Raw genomic sequence first — 17,953 nt, forward strand, 5'->3', positions numbered from 1 at the left:
CACTTGCACATGCTGATGCTATTGAAGAAGATCAAATAGGACTTGAAATGCCAGGTAATGATTAATGGACACAACCATTCAAAATGTGTAAGCTGCCTTGTACTTCATACATACCAAACCCACAAAATAGTACAATTAGAATTTCTGTTCTCTGCTGCCTTAGGACATTACATTTGTAAAAATCAAACAGATTAGAAAATCTTTTATTCTACCAATTATAAATCATTTTAATGTTATAGCAATATGAATGAAAAATCCACAGTGTAACAACAGATCTGGATAAAAGTAACTTCAATTTCCCAGCTACTTACTTTGTTTACTAAACCTTATTTGTCTGAATAATTTTCATTTTCTCTTTGTGCTCTTGAACAAAGCATTTCTGCTGCTTTGTCTCCTCTAATCTTTCACTAATGCCCAGGCTGAAAATTAAACTGCAGAGATGGGTATTTGTCCTTGCACTTCAGAGCTTCTTCCCCAACTTACTGGCTACAAAGGGATTTGATCACATCATTGATTTTGAACTAACTCCTCAATGGTTTTAGACATAACTTCCCCTGAGATCAACAACATCTCTGTACTCCTGAAAACCTGATCCCATCTATAAAACACACTGATAGTGCTTTACTATGAGTAATAGGTAGCTCCTAGGTAGAAATGAAGCGGGAAGGTCAAACGCAGCTTAGCCTCAATCTCCCTGATTTTACAGACTCTTAAACGTACCTTGGACAGGTAAGAATGCAAAACACCATTAAAACATAATGACTAAGTCCATGCCTTGGACTTACAGCTCTTGACCTGAGAGCCGTTACCTACAGCAAAAAGTTAAATATGCTTATGCTTCATGGTATGTAGGGATACATGCCTCAGGTTAGAGCAACAAATCTGTGTTGTATCTGGTGCAATATCCTGATTCCAAGTGAAGAACTAGGTGGCAACCAGCATTGAGAACATATGTGCTCGTTACCTAGCAGCTGATTCCCATAAACCTCCATATGGCTTTTTAAATACAGTTCCTAACAATAATGGAAGTTTATAGTTGCTTTACATCTGGAAACAGTGTAGATTTTATTGGCAAAGGCATTACTATATTTAAATAGGGATTTCTTAATATCTGTTTATTTTTATGAGTGACTATTATATTAAAAGAATCCTTACTCTGTGCTGTCAAACCCTTTCAATGCATAACTACTGACTGCACGTCCATTTTAATCCATTGGACTATAAAATTAAAACATGGTGTAGACTTTACTTCTCTTTGTTACTGAAAGAGAGGAGGAGAGTATTAATGATCAGTTACTGTGCCTCTGCTGGAGAAATGCTGATGAACTCCAAGTAAGGAGCAGTATTTTAAACCTTTCAAAATAGATTCATTGCACACATTGGGTCAATCACAATGCTTAAGCATCAGCACTTGTAAGCATCATCTCTGCTCTTTCCAACACAAGGCTCCCCTTAAAGCATCCAGCCACACTTTAAATGCACATTTCAATTTAATTTCTCTATTAAATATGAATGTTTAGCTATTATTAGATAAACCATTAAGCCCTAGCTGTCACTCTACAGAAAATATTATTGATATGTGGTGTTGCGAGTAGCTTAATTCTCTTTCGGGCTTTTCTTGCTGCACTTGAAACTTTCAATTAACAAAACCTAAGCCATCAGAGAAAACTGACGATACAAGATCTACTTTAATCAATCATCTGTTTACTGTAGTACATTATTGGCAAAGCATCTTCCAGGTCCTTTTTAAAAGTCAAAGGACACAGCATGAGGAAAGGACAAAGTTACCTAGGTCATTACCTATGTATTAATTTCAGGCTGGTGAAAAGGCTCTAGGATCCAATAGCATTTTACCCCTTTCATTATTTTTTAAAATGAGCACCAGAATAGAAGAGTAATGCTGAGGTTCTACAAAAGGTACCAGGGAACGATGCAATGACTTGGTAAGAGAGGAAAGCTAATTGTTCCAAGGGAATAGGACAGGTTTTCAAAGGTAAAAGAAAGGTTTTCTTTTAGCTGATCTCAAACAAGAAATTTTCTTGACTCTCCAGATCCAAAGGCCTGAAATACCATAGATCAGAAACATCAGCAGAACATTTCTACATCCATCACTTGATACTAAACTCAAGGTTTATATTTTCTGCTCTCTGTGAAACCAGGGAGAAACCCTTCTTACTCTTTCAAGGAAACTACAAAAAATTAAGCCTTAATGGGTCACAGATAGAGAGAAGCAAAAAAATAAAATTAAGCCTTAATGGGTCATAGCTAGAGAGAAGCAAAGTACCACTAAGCAAGATTTACCACCATCATAAATATCCTGGTAAGTATTACTGACATATTCCCAGTCTCCCCAGACATCCAGGCAAGTAAGTCATGGAGAAGGAATAAAGTATGAGACTGTCATCTTTAATCTTACCCATCAGACAGTTAAACATCAAGCCTAAATTAATTGCCTAGGCTTTGTTTTTTAGTAAATCAGTAGGAAACTTAACACCAGGAAGGGAGACATGCCATCCTCAGACAGTTATTTAACGTAGTAAAAATTAATCATCCTCTAGTAATACTTTGGTATCTGTAAACTAGATCACTAGCAGACAGTATGCCTTGCATCTGTATGACTACACTTAAGTCAGCTGAATGCCCCTCAGAAGGAATTTATTAAACTGAGAATACTGAAAAAGGACAATCTTCAGGCTTGGTGGAAAAAGCATTGTCAAAATTCACATCTCTGTCTCTACTGCAAAGAAACTACATGACCCTTTATAACAAAATCAAGCCAGGTCTGTGCTGTAAGATGCCACTGACCACAGGCATGCTGCTTAATAGAATGAACCAAAGAAAGATGACAGAGAGTCTGGTTTTGGAGCTGTCTCAGTTAACCACAAACAAATCTTCAGTTAGCATTGTTGGACTACCACGATATTGAGAATTGTCCCTTCACATTTAACAAGCATCAGTGAAACACAGGGAGAGATGGTCAGGGCCTCCAATACTTCATACAACAACTTTCCATGTCAAATTTTATCACTGGGATTTGGTAGCATTTCCCACACAGAAGTAAGAGGAACGTAATGAGATGAAGAGGTAAGAAATAATGTTGGTTTGGTTTTGGTTTTTGTTGTTGTTGTTGTTTTTTCTCTATTAAAACATGTACAGAAGTTGGACTATTTCAGAAATTAATAAACCCAATGTCTTCAATGATCTTTTGCCATTTTCTGGAGAACACTGCTTCAAATTCTGCTTTCAGCATTGTATGTTACTAGAGTCAAGCCTGCTTTCTTTCGGAACTTTCTTGAGTTATGGGGGAAACGCAACAATACAAATATTTTTTTCCTGATGCATTTAACTTACTTTCTAGGTTTATACTTTCAACTGCGAATGTTATCTTGCAGAATGCAAACCTTACCACCCCCAAGTTATGACATGTATATAAGTAAATTTACAGTCACAATTTCAACCAGATTCAATGACATATTGCTAGTAACATAGCTAAAAATATATATCACAGAATGCCTGGATTGAAGAGGTATGACTGGATTTCAGAGAGCCAGCTGTGCTGTGGAGGTCAGGGGTGAATTTCCACCCTTGTTGGTCTTCTGAACAGCTCTTCTAGGAGCCACACAGGATGTTGACTCAAATCAAGAGCTCCATATATTGACTGATCCATCAAAAAAAAATCCCTTGTAGGTGGAGCCCTGGCCATTTTATAACAGGAAATTGAATTCTTTCAGCCTTCAAAGCTGACTTGTCTCCTCATGCCAAGGGTAAGGAAACCATTACCTTCTGTGATTTAAGAATTGGAATGGTTTACTGTAAAACATCACTGCAGATAGCTCTAAAACATCAATAAAATAATATATATTCTTTCCTTTTAGTTTGGCAAAAGTATGATAAGAAGTTCCCTGTTTCTCCCTCCCTTTTATGGCAGGAAGTATCTATTCCTACACATACCTCAAGAATGAGTTCACTAGATGACCATTTCAGATCTTCCCAAACACCAGTCCATAAAGGTAATTGCTTTTTTTGTGCGACTAAGATAACACTGGAGAATCACACTTTAATATAAATTTCCTAGTCTTATTTATGCTGCCATCAAAATCATAATAAAGAACAATCTTCCTTTTGTAATTTCTTTCTAATAAAATCATCCTTTTATAGTAGGTTTTTGATCATGTTACGTAACTAAGTATAAAAGAAAAAACAACCACTGAAAGAACATCTCTTGCAAATAAATTATTTGTGTAGAATAATTTTGCTAAGCCACATACTAATAATTAAAACATACAGGGAAAAAAAGTTCTTCCCCCATTTTAATTCTTACTTTTTAAGTATTGTTATAACCATTATTAAAATATTAAAAATTATGAAACTTGGGAAATGAAAACTGTTATTATGAATAACAACCAGACTACTTGCTTTGCACTAAATAGAAAAAGAACTTTAAAGAACTGAAATTCTATGTTGTTATCTTTTGTTAAATCCACCTCTGGGCATCTACACTTGCTTTGCTTACCTTACAGATTAGCATTTTCTCTGTTTAATACCTTGGATAATAGTTGTCATTATTAAAAAAATAAATAAATTCAAAGTATACAAAAACAAACTGCCTTACCTTCACCAGTTCCGTATAACCAGTTTCTCTTGCTGTCCACCAAGGCTGAGCTTTCAGTCCCTTGACATTGTAGAGGGAGCGCTGCCACACTGATGCAAAGTGACCTCTTTGGTATCCAAGCTCATACCACTTGTATGCCTAAAAGATTACAATTGTTAACAACCAAATTCATATCAGCCAAGCTCCCAGACCCAACTAACATTCCCAAAGTAGATTCATTGGCCAAGGCTGTCCAATCCATAAGCAAAATAGGATAATCTTCTCACAACCATTCACACCAAACACAGGTCAGTAATCTAGCTGCTCCCCTTGGATTTGGGACATCCAATTGTTTCTCAATTATCAATCTATGAATTAAAGATGACTGCCTTCTGCTGCCAGTAGAGATGCTGTGATGATGAAAACACTGCTGACTTTCTGGATCTAAACTGTTACTTAATTATTTAATACATATATGCACTTGACTTTCTTCAAATGTTTGTTGCCACACTAGAACTGATCACACGGTAGAAAACTACTGAGGTAAATACTGCATCTTCCTTTGTCTTACTCTGCCTTTCCACAGGTTGCTTTACCCCTGTACAGCAGCAAAACAAGGTTCGGCAAAGAAAAAAAATGAGATGGTTGGAAAGAAAAGGTCCAACATGAGTAGCACTGTGATGAAACATACAGAGAAGATATGTATAGCTGCCTTCTTCCTGTCCAGCACTACTGCTACAACTGAAATATTTTAGACAACACAAAAAACAAAAAGGATATGTCAGGACAGCTAAGTGGGGAGATATGAAGATAAGTCCAGAGCAGGGGGACTGAAGCAGGCAGCAATTCCTGCCTCGAACACAAACAGTCCAAAATCCTCTTTACTTGGAGTCATGCACAGAGTCCCTCTCTAGCTACAGTGCTTGAAATTCACTCTCTACCAAGCCTGCAATATATCAAATTCACTTCCACCTAAGCATCACTCATCCAAACTTGGACCATTTTCTCACACTCCTTTACCCAGCCTAATACCTGTTCTTACCTCACACTACTTAAAATAGCTTATCATTTCACCCTTGTGCTTCCAGTTAATAACACTTTCCTCACCTCTTACCATTAGCTTCTTTCCCTGGCAGTGCTTGCCAAGTTCTCCTCAACAAACCAAACCTTCCACTTTTGTTTCCAGCAGGAGTACAGAAAAATCTGAAGATGAACACTGTCCCCAGAAGTATTCTGGTATGGTAGTTTCCCTGCATGACTATTTAAATTGGGTTTTGTTTTTTCAAAGAGAGTCATTTCTTCTCCTATAGCTCATAAGCATATGACAGCTGTCCATCTATCTGCCCACATTTGACATTAAATCTAAACCAAGTGCCTTGCTGAGACAAACACCACATTGCTAACTCTTAAGATAAGAAACATTTTATGTATGGTGTCTAACAGAAAGCAAACTATATAAACAAATAAACACATCTCCCAAGCAACAATTCATGTCAGCTTATTATTAATGTTTACCTTGAAGCCAGTAAACTAGAAGGAAGGACAAATTTTTTTGGATACAGGTTAACTATGGGAACAGTTTGTGACTTACTAAGACATAATAAAAGCTATTGGAAATTCTTCATGTAATGGATCATTTCTAAAAATGTCCACGTGTCATCTCAGAGATCTTTTATTTCACAGGTGTAAGGTAAGAAATTATAGCATCATAGAATAGTTTGGGTTCCAAAGGACCTTAAGATCATCTGGTTCCAACCTCTCAGCCATGGGAAGGGACACCTCGCACTAAACCATGCCACCCAAGGCACTGTCCAACCTGGCCTTGAACACTGCCAGGGATGGAGCATTCACAACTTCTTTGGGCAACCCATGCCACTGCCTCACCACCCTTACAGTAAAGAACTTCCTCCTTATATCCAACCTAAACTTCCACTGTGTAATTTTTAACCTGTTACCCCTTGTCCTGTCACTACAGTCCCTAATGACTATAGCCCATCCCCATACTAAAGTACAGATACTAAAGTACTGTAAAGAATGTTGACCTCTTGAGTCAGCAGAAAGTTCTCCAGTATGAACTGTGTAGATAGATGGGCTATAACGAAGTCTATGTATGTGATCTTTCTCAAGCCTAGTCCATCAGGTTAGCTTTTTTTTTTTATAAATCATGGAATTTTTATTGCAGTAACCTATACGTACAGTAGATTTATAACACTGAAATGTAGTAATATCTGAATTTTGTAAGTTAGAGTGCTTTCTCTGAAATATTCTTCCAATTAAGTTGGGATTTTTTTTAATTTAAAAGTTCATTTACAAGTGAGAATCAGTAGGCTTCGTTTTACACTTATACACAGAGTCTGCTTGCACATGTTCTCTCTCTCTGTCTGACTGTCCTTCTCTCAACAGAAAACCAAAAGGGAAATCCCTGTATACACTATTACAAGATAACTAATTAAAAAGAAGTGCATTTCATGGCTCTTTTCCATTATGCTTTTTTATGCTTATTCTGTCCACATTTCCCATTGAGGAGCCTGAATGGGTTTGTTTTTGTTTTGTTTTGGTTTTTTTTTGTTGTTTTGTTTTTAAATTCACACCCGTAGTAAAGTTCATTACTAATAACATTCTTTAGCAAAACCCTTTGATCCCCTACCTAGGAGGACTAATTCACACATTCAAATTTGGCTTTAAAATGAAATACTGTTTTAAATTAACAAATTAGAAATTCATATGGCTTCCAGTGGCATATGTTTGTTTTCACTGGGCACACAACAGATTTGTTCACAAATTTCTGCTTTTCTGATCTCTTTGCTAATTTCCTTAATGAACATATACCATAACTCAGCCCACACATTCAGTCCTCTCATGGTATTTTATCACATACTTGATGGTGCTCAAGGTCACTTCAGGAAAGAAGAAAGGTTTGCGAAACACTCTTACACCAGAGCTATGACAGAACTTCCATCCAGTGATATACACATAACTGTATTTTTTGAAGTCTGGTTAAAATCTTTAAGTGGTAGGAGCATAAAACAGTCTCTAAAAACACCGTCACTGAATTTCCAAAAGACTTCTGTTCCCTCAGTTCAAACTGTTCCATGCAAGCTTCAAAAGTTTGGGTTAGTTCTAAAGCAAGTAATGCTAAGAGGTCTTATTGCCACATCAATGGCAGATTTTTTGCTGTTGCTCATCTTGACCTCTATACACATATATCACATAGTTGTTGCAACAGACTACTCATGTTTTCAACATTGAGCCCATCGCTGAAGGTTCTTCTGGATTCTGCAGTCTCTCAGATGTTTAGACTTTCAAGCAAGAACACATTAAATACGTACGTCTTTGTCTCCCATTCTCTGCAAGGCATCACCCAGATGAAAATAAAAGCGTCCATCATCTGTGCCAGGATCACCAGACTCTAGTCCTTCCTATTAATAGAAACAAAAAATGTGTTACAGAAACTTCAATAGGACCTCTAAAAGTAACCTGGAACTTAGGATGTATGAATACAACATTTCAGTAAAAAGCTATTGAGAAATGTTTTCCAAATTCCATGGCCCCTCCGCTCAGTCCCTCCAAGACAGAGGTGTATTCAAAGATGGACACTTACCCCACACCCTATAAACATATACACAAGTGTTTTAGAAAGCTGAATTAAGGCTTTATTTTTGTAGTACTTTCTTCCCAAACACCCAGAAGTATACACAAACCCTCTCGGGATCTTTCAGGAACCTTAAGTTTGCAGCATACTGCCAACCTCAGCACAATCACAGCTCACAGCTGTGTACTTTCGGTTAACAACTAATAAAACAAATACATGATATTCAAGAATTGATGAGTCTCAGTGTACAATCTTGCTCCAGAGATCCAGCAATGTAGCTTACACTGTGATTTGTAATTCGTATGCTCCTAGCTTGACATGTTTTATACATTTCAATTATATTTTTTTACTAGTAAAACATTTACTGTGGGCAAGAAAAGAAAAATACCTTTAGATAGGGTATGCTCTCTGCTATCTTGTTTTCTGCCTTTAGGATGAAGCCATAATGTACTTTGGCAAAGCCATCATTTGGAGCCAGGCTTAGAACCTGCATGAGAGCAAATCAATTAAATTCACACATGTATGGATCTATGCAAATTAACACACCTGTGCACATATTACTATTTAGTAATGCAATGACATTTTCTTCCACCATTGACTCTCAGATGAATTCTTAGCTTGGCTGTACTTTTTTTCCCCATTCACTTTTGTGCTTCTCCAGAAAAATCTACGACAAACCACACTTTAAAGTCTCAGAAGTAAAGGTATTACAACCAGAGTCTCTGAACTGCTTTTTGGTTAAGTTGTCTGTCCTTCTCCACCCTCTCTTTTGGTGTACAGCATGCTACATTACACAATTTACACCATTCATGATAGTTGTGTGCTATGCTCTTTGACCAAAACCAAGACCTCATAAGCTAAATTAAGCTAAAAGATTTTGTACCCTGAACAAGATTTAGACACTATTGGAGTTATAACCCAGCTTAGTTTTGCAAGAAAGGAAAATGCATAGGCAAACATCCAGAAAAGGATATTTCATGGGGACTATGCAAGAGAGATTTGTGAGTAGAGGGACAGCTGTAGGAAAGGATCAATGTATGAGGGAGCGTTTCAGGGAAAGGTGTGAAGCTAGGTGGCCTGAGCTCTGAAAACATGTACTCCCAACATTACTGAGATAGTTTAAGTGCATTTGGTCTGCCTCATCCAAGGCCGAAATTAGAGAATGTCTTGATCTACTTTCCAGGTTCACATTTCTATGATGTATATATTCAATAACATTTGTAGTTCTATGTGATATCAATTACAAGGTCAAGTTAATCTGCTGTTACACTTCTTCTTAAAATAAGGGTGGATGGTCTTATCGGGATCTGTGAGGATCATCAAAAGAGCCTGGCAGTTGGGGGAATTACAGAGGCTAATACCTGCTGAATGTCTAGCACAGCTGCTAAATACAAAACAGACAGATGAGCAATTGCTCTTGCCTGAATCCATTTTTGAAGCTGCTAAACTTATGCCATGGATAAAATGCCTGCATGCATTATAGCTATTTCCCTCTGCCTTTTCCAGTCACTGTCTAACCTAATCTTTCAATCAAAGTAATTGATTGAAAACAACAAGAAGTTCTCTGGGCCAAATTCTGTGCTTTCTCAAACCTTACTACCACATCTAAGCAAAACCAAAATCAGCACAATGTGGGTATAAAATGTTGAGTTAAAAATAGCAGCATTTAACTTTCTTTTTTTTACAGAAAAGAGATACTATGAAGGATCTATCAATTTGGGAATCTATCTGAAGTCCATAATATGACACATTATTTGCAAAATAATGAACCTGGCAGGTCAGAGTAAGGATGAGCTTGACCCCTAGTATAAGAATAGCATACCACCTTACACATCTCCTGCCTTTTGACTATAGCATTCTGTGCATAACTATTTTGATCCAAGAATCTGTACCTGCAGGGTGAAATAAAATGACTGACAGAAATATTTATTAGCCATATAATTTTGTTGCAGTTTACTTAACTATAGGATAAAGCTACGCGATTAATTAAGACAGAATAGAATTTTCTGTATTACGGTTCATTTAAACTCTGCCGAGTTGCATTAAGGCATGATCTACATTCAGAGCCCCTAAAGAGAAGTGAAGAGATACAATCAGCAGAAATTACACTGGAAGTATTTAATGTAAATTGTATTACTCTGTTGCTGTTGCTGCATGCAATATTAATTATGTTTAGAAATAAGTTTTACTAAACTGCTCATAGCTCATTAAATATTAATCATGAATATAGAAATTAACCTCTGGGGCTACCAATGGCTAATTAGCCAGGGCAAAGTACTATGTTAATGTGGGTATTCTGCTTTTGGTACCTGAGATAGCTCAGTCAGAGCTGGCTTGTGTACGTCAGAATAATGCTGCACTGAGCCATGCAGACATGCCTCAGCATGGCAGGCAGAAAAAGTGCTATTAGCAGAGTAACTGGTCTTATAAAATTCTCTTCCATTATATTTTATCATTATCTGTAGATCCTTGAAAACAAAAATAGCTCTAAATTCCATGAGGGCTACTTTAAATAGTATGTTTTCTTTGAAAATAAAAATAGCTCTGAATTCTAGGAGGACTACTTTTAACATTATGTTTTTGTGTCCCTAAGTGTAATGTTTGAAAGAAAATGCTCTAATATTAGAGGCAAAACTGAAATTGTTTCCAGCTGGACACCATTTTCCATCTGTGGTTCAGCATAAATTCTGGCAAATGCATACTAGAAAAGTGTATTTGTGTTAGACTGTACCACATTATAGCTCTAAGTACGAAACTCTCTTGATCTGAGGTGCAGTGTTTATACACATCACTTCAGCAGATAAAAGAAGGCACATATTTAGAGTTTTGAAATAAAAATGTGATTACAATACTTCAACATCTGCTAAAACATAACAGATTTGGAATGGAAAATAACAACTGAATGGAAAACAAGTAAACTGGCTATTAAATGTAAAGAAAGTTTCATTCAGTAGGAGTTGTTGCACATCTATTCCAGTTCCTTGGAGATGATGCAAGCTGGAGTTAGTCTGGTCTGAAATGGTATATCCTAATGTAGGGGACAGTGCTCGTGAAGGGTCCAGCTAGTTGTGTGTGCTCAGCCCATGCTTACACTGAATTAAGATCAAAATGTTACAGCAGGAAGCAAAGGATGAAACTGGTACGTTTTGCCCAGGAATCTAGCAGTTTCCCAGGAAATGGGAAATTTGGAGTCCAGATTCTCCTGCACAGAAGAGTGTCAAACTACTTGGGAACTTGCCTGAGGTGCAGAAACAAGTACCACGTGCACAAGAAGTTAGACATCCATGAGGAATGGAATCAGAGGGAAATCAACAGAAAGCTGATCCTTTAGTCAAACAAGGGATGTGTTTTCTTGATGATGAATCCTGTGCTCTGCTCTCTCTTTCTAGATGTCCATGCCTTCTGCATTAAAGAACACTTGCATAAAATGTACAAACATCCTTACAGTGGGCACCAGAACCCAGGATTTATAAATATTGGAGTCATCTACTGTGCAACACTGAATTCCTGCTTTCATCTGTGCTCTTATGTTTTTCTATCAAGAGTCTAACTTGTCCTACACTAGTGAGAAGGATTCAGCTACACTACAGAAATCGCTCTGGATTTTAAAAATATCATGTGAAGAGGAACATGTCTCCTGAAAGCCTCCATAACCACCCTTCACAGCTTGTCCTTCTCTTTACTGACTATACAGAGAACTTGAGTAACTACGGTTGGAGCTCCAAACAACATATCTATCACTTTCTAAACGTGTATTGCAACAGCTAAGCAAAGCTGTCAAGAGAAGACCATACAGCCCCTGAGCAATCTGCCCAAAATCATGTAAGAAGCCTTCAGCATAAACAAGAATAAAAGCAGGTACACATGAGCTTCTCTCTGTTTCCTTGGCTATGTCTCCCTTCTTAAAATTCTTCACGTAAATTCTTCATGTAAATTTATCCCTTTGCTCTGCTCTCGTGAGACCTCACTTGGAGTATTGTGTGCAGTTCTGGTGTCCTCAACATAAAAAGGACATGGAAGTGTTGGAACAAGTCCAGAGGAGAGCCACGAGGATGATCAGGGGACTGGAGCACCTCCCATATGAAGATCGGCTGAGAAAGCTGGGGCTGTTCAGCCTGGAGAAGAGAAGGCTGCGTGGAGAGCTCATAGCAGCCTTTCAGTATCTGAAGGGGGCCTATAAGGATGCTGGGGAAGGACTCTTCATTGGGGACTGTAGTGATAGGACAAGGGGTAACGGGTTAAAACTTAAACAGGGGAAATTCAGGGTCTTAAGGTCCTTTCTAACCCTAACTATTCTATGATCCTGAACTACAAGAAAGAAAAAAAAAAAGACATTCCTGTGTTGGAATTCAGCCTGATGAATAGCCAGAATGATTTTTAAATGCAATAAATCCAGCTCCTTTTAAAAGGTATTTATTTGTTTCTCTTTTACAAGGACAGAACATCACTATGATCTATACTATTTCTGTGGTTAGCAAACTGCAAAACAGAGTAATTACGTTGGATAAAGACCATGGAAGCATGGAAAAGAACATATTAAAAGCAGACTAGTTCTTATTTCGCATATCTGTTCTTAATCAGAGCAGTTCTGAAGTATATAAAACTTGCTATCAAAGTAATTATATATCAAACTCATTACATTCTTACACTTATAAAAAGTCCTGTGTTTATCTATACTGAGAAATTCTAATAACTTTATTGTTTGCAGCAAAATAGCGGAAACTTGCAAAGGAAAATCTTGCTCAAAAGGAGTATGGGATTGTTTTCAAGTTCTTTGCAGCTTAAGAAGCAGGTTCTGTTAATACAGTCTACCTTTAAAAGCTGATGCTTCCAATCCTCTGAGAAATTCTGACAGCAGGCCAAAGATTATCACACAGGAAAGTTTTACAGAGGGACCTACAAAGTAGCCAAAGGAGCAAAGCAAACACTATTTTGGCAAAATCTGAGACTACCAGAGAAGCTCAAGGAAAAAAAAAAAAAAGGCATTATCAGAGTTTGGCTTCTGCTTCCAACCATGTGGCCAAACATCCTCTTCCTCTTTGAGGAACCACCTGAGATGAGAATCCCCTGAGACTTGATGTAGGGGATGGAAAACTGGGCTTATATTCTCAGCAGGTGGTACTAATGACGCTGACTTATCTTTGGTCTAGATAACCAGTCAATTACAGTACCATGCCTGTAATAATGAGTGCTGCAGCAAGCATGCCAACATCAAGAAGATCATCTCTGATCAAGCCATTGACGGCTTGTGCTCTACCAGTGACATCAAGCTCCACATCTGTCAAAGTTTCCAGATGTTAACAGAGTTTCCAGATAACAGGAGCAGGGTGGCCCTTCCTGGCAGTGAAGTTTCCCCAGCCCAAAAACCATAGTGTAAGATGGGAATACAAATCCAATGAGCTGTCCAAACTACAAGCATCAGGAAAGAAAAACAGAATTTAGGCTCCCTACAAAACTCGTGAAAAAACAAAGGTTAAATGCTGTGTGAGCTCTGAAATCCTGCATCATGTAATTAGACAGAATGTTTCTGTAATGAAACACACTTTCTTCTGCTTTCCACATCTAAGATATTTTTTTAATACTATACATTACACCTGCGTTGTCAATATATTCCAAACCTTCCTACCACAAGGTATAAGAAATCAAATATTATTAAGCATATGAAAATCATCTGCATTTCTCTATGAGGAAAAACATGCAGCATGACAGTATCAGGAAATCTGAATTAAAATTAGAAGACATTTTAAAATGGCACTAAATAAAACCCCAGAAAACCAACAAACCATATATCTATATTAACCTTTCAAAACCTGACATGCAAAATGTCTAACAACTGAAAAAGTTAAAAGCAAGCAGTCTTTAGAATGAACATATAAATGTAAATAATATTTTTCCTTGGCTAGAATAGAAACTCACCTCTTCATATACTTTCTTGGCATTGCTGTTATCTCCTATCAAGAGGTAACCAACACCAAGATCATTCTTGAACGAAGTATCACTGGGAAACAGCTGAACTAATTTCTGCAGAGTAACCAAGGAACCCCTCATGCGACCTAATTTGATTGAACAAGACTCAATTACAATTACATACTCAGGTAACAGTAGCAAGATGCTTACACAACATCTAAGAAAACACAAATCAGAGCCAGGTGTTGCATTTTCAGTAATGATCAAGAAGCGGAACTTGAAAAAACCCTTGTGCAGATAGGAGCAGATTCAGCTGCTTGGTTGTCATTGCGGGTGTAGTCATAACACCGAGTATTTCAGGAAAGCAGTGCAAATGCGTATCAGGCAGTGTTATGGTAACCTCTAGTGGAGAACTGTTCACAGTGTAGCAGTAACAACATCACTGAAGCTTTGGCTGCTCTTTCACACACAGATTTCAGAGTGCTCAAAAAAGTAGGTAAACATATGAAAATAAATGTAATCTTAATTGATTACACAATTAAAAGCATTTCTAGTGTTATGCAATAGCTCTAGCATATTTCCATTATGACATTAACTATGTTTTACACGCTTAAAATCAAGTATGCTCCTTGACTTCCCAGATAAGGTCTTTCTGAGGAACAGCAAGATCAAAACAAGTTGATAACAAAATCCCACGGACTGGAACAGAACTCTTTTCTGCAAAGTTGACTGTGTCTCATAGTCTATTCAGCACTTCTCGTGCATCCCAGAACTGAGATACAAACTTCCAGATGTTATCCCCTGAGTTCAATTTCATTAGTCTTCCTGTTCAATGAAAGTTTACTCTGGGTATGTTTACTCTGTGTAAGCCACTAATTTCCTCATGAGTTCTCTCAGCTTCAGTAGGAAAAAAAGATTATTTTCTTCTTTCTCCGTCAATAAAAGTTTTTTGACCACCTCCCATCACAGCTTCTCAGAGCACCCAGTGAACTGCTGTTCACAGGCACTATCACCACACAAGCAACTACAGACATTACTTCCCTAGAAAACATTTAAAGAATCTTAAAATATTTTTTGTAAGCATTTAAGAGCTTAGGATCACAAATCCTACCAAAATTTCAGTGTAATTGGCACTTATAAATCCTTGGTTATCTTCCAAAAGTCTTGCTGACACAACTACCAAAACATTCACACCACTCTTGAATCTTACCAAGAAACTGCTGCCTGTCTGCTTCTCTTTTCAAGCTGAGTTTTATCAGATCTGAAGGGACATTTGGCAGACTAACCACTTCATCATAGGTGTTGATAGCTTTTTGCAGCATCTCATTACTTCTCATTTTCTCAGCTAAGTCATCCTCAGACTAGAAAGAATCACAAAACCATTATTAGAAGACAGAATAATCCATTAGGCTTAAAAATAACTTTGCTTTCTTAAAAGGCAAACTATACAATTGTTAAGATTATGGGAATAATCTCAGAATTGCCTTTAATCTTTCTAATTTTGGCATAACAATGAAAAACTTTATTGATTGTGCTTTATGGTATGTTAGATCAGAATTACTGTTATTTCTTGTTTCCTATGGACTGCTTCAAATCATAAGTATGAGGAATTTTGCACCTAAAACACATATTAACATGGAATTTGGTTATTGTTCATAGAATTCATAATTTCTGATTTTGAAAACAGATGAAGTAATCTGTTTTAATAATATAGAAGACATGCAAATTGGTGACTACAGATTATTCGTATGCTAAGCCTCACACTGGCAACAAGACAAAGATCAAAACACACCAACAAATATTTCTTTCATATATTCTGACACTAATTTATTTACACCATTCCTTAGAAAACTAATTAGGAGTTGACTTTACTTTCGCATATGTTGACAGAGTATCTACCCTACAAGTCTTTCAGAACTTTTAGATTTGTTCAAGTTCAGGAGCAGACCGAAGGGTATATGAGAACTCTACTGTGAAATTACAGCTTTGGTGAAGCTAATGGAAGCTACAGCTGTTTTCACCTGTGGTATGGCATTTTCATAATTTGTTTCTGTAGCTGAAAAAAGTAAGACTGTATCTCAAACGCTAATTTTTTAAAGCTCTAGTTTGAATTGTTTATACAAATGCAGGCATTTTCATATGTTCAATGCATTTTTCCCAAATACTTTCACTTTTTGGTTTACATTCCTTCTTATGTCAATTAGCAGAGCAAGGTATAGATGCACCGCAAGGACTGCAGGTGCAGAAGGTCTTATTGGTCTGTTTAAGTTCACTCTTGTATCAGTCATAGACTTTAATGAAACAGCTTCAACTGTGTGAGCTGCATCTGCTGTAATAAGTATCATCTGGAATCTTTTTGTACTTCTGTCCTTTACTTTTTATCCTTGATCTACTTTGAAACTGAATACATGAAAAAACAAACAGCATGGTTACTCAGCCAAACAGTCGATCAACTGATGTTCTTTATCCTTTTAACACTCTATGAAAACTCCAAGTCTCCTTCTCTACTCCCACTAAGCAAAAAGCAGCATTTAGCCCACAGATGGCATGTTGATTTACCAGATGCAGCAAACAGTATGTAACAGCTAAGTTCTGTCTGTTGTTCCTGCACTGGGACATTAGCTGGGATCTATCGCTTACCATTATAGAATCATAGAATAGTTAGGGTTGGAAAGGACCTTAAGATCATCAAGTTCCAACCCCCCTGCAGTTTTCATGGAATGTACTGGTTGTATCTTATTTTTGTGTTATTTACAATACTTTCCACTAAAGTTAGACAAAAGCTCCCAAAGTAATTGGAGAAGGATAGAGGCCTGAAATAGATACCATATGACAGATCACATAATTCTGGTTTTCCCTAGGAACATCTATAACATTATAAATGAAGTCTGACTGGGGTTTAGAACTCCATTGTTAGAAAAGGTTTATCATTTTTAATATTATAGCTTTTTTTTTTTTTAGTACCTGTGCTTTCCCATATCTTGCTCGAGGACTCTGGGGGTATTGATTCACTAAAGCCTCAAAGGCCCTTAGAGCTTCTTCAACTTTCCCCTGGAAAGTAAAGATATTTATCAGCACTTTTATCTAAGAAAAACGCTGAAGGATGTATAGCATAACAGCACAGTTCCCCCACTTAAATACAGAATAAAAACAAAGAGATGGACACAATCAACAGTTTTCATTCATATTTTTGTTGGGATTCCTGCTTATTTAAGACAAATTTGTTATTATTATTTATGAAACAATATTATCTATTTTCCATGGTTAAAATGAATTGCTTTGTTTTTATTTTACTCGTTTTCCCTTTGTTGGCTGGAAAGAGAGCTGAAATGACAATAACCTGTGTATATAACAGTGTAAAGGTTCTGTTGTTAAGAACAAATTCCAAACAGAATGTAACAAAGAATAAAACAGAAATTCTAGACATATGTGGAAATTTCCTCTGCATACCTTACATGATGAACAGTATTGTAACTACAGTTCTTTTAGAGGAAATAGTGTTTTGCAGAACAGTGTTCCTCAGGACACCTCAATGTGCTCTGTGTCTCTTTCCTGACTCATATAAACTCCAAATGTAACTATGATATTCTCATGACTGATGCTGACTAACAAACTAAGGATGGAAGTTGAGAAGAACCAGCTGTGCTGTTTAAATGGGAGCTACGCACTGCTTGGCAAAATTTGGCATCATGTCTTGCTGCCATTTCCAACACTTATAGCTGTATAAGTATGATTAGACTATCATAAACAACTGTCTTGATATCTTAAAATATTCCATATCTCTTATTTGCTACTAAATTTATCCTGCTTCCTACAAGACAAGCATGACTGCCTGCAACTCACTAAGAGACACAGGCAGGAAA

The 17,953-nt window shown here is 37.0% G+C and overlaps 1 protein-coding gene across 7 annotated transcripts in view; it reads right to left on the minus strand.

Moving 5' to 3' along the window:
• Positions 1–17,953, minus strand: part of ASPH (aspartate beta-hydroxylase) — a 111,066-nt gene that overhangs the window by 15,473 nt on the left and 77,640 nt on the right. For all 7 annotated transcript variants that reach the window (XM_061342824.1, XM_061342826.1, XM_061342827.1 and 4 more), the window contains 6 exons: positions 17,055–17,141; positions 15,301–15,451; positions 14,100–14,236; positions 8,572–8,670; positions 7,921–8,010; positions 4,613–4,750 (listed from right to left, as the gene is read on the minus strand). In XM_061342824.1, coding sequence (XP_061198808.1) covers positions 4,613–4,750; positions 7,921–8,010; positions 8,572–8,670; positions 14,100–14,236; positions 15,301–15,451; positions 17,055–17,141 — 702 coding nt within the window. The remainder of the gene's footprint in view (positions 1–4,612; positions 4,751–7,920; positions 8,011–8,571; positions 8,671–14,099; positions 14,237–15,300; positions 15,452–17,054; positions 17,142–17,953) is intronic.

This window comes from Neopsephotus bourkii, unplaced genomic scaffold (assembly GCF_033783945.1).
Source record: "Neopsephotus bourkii isolate Nb327-2 ecotype Australia unplaced genomic scaffold, CSIRO-AGI_Nbou_v1 NB_1820, whole genome shotgun sequence".
In the NCBI taxonomy this organism is placed as follows: domain Eukaryota; kingdom Metazoa; phylum Chordata; class Aves; order Psittaciformes; family Psittacidae; genus Neopsephotus; species Neopsephotus bourkii.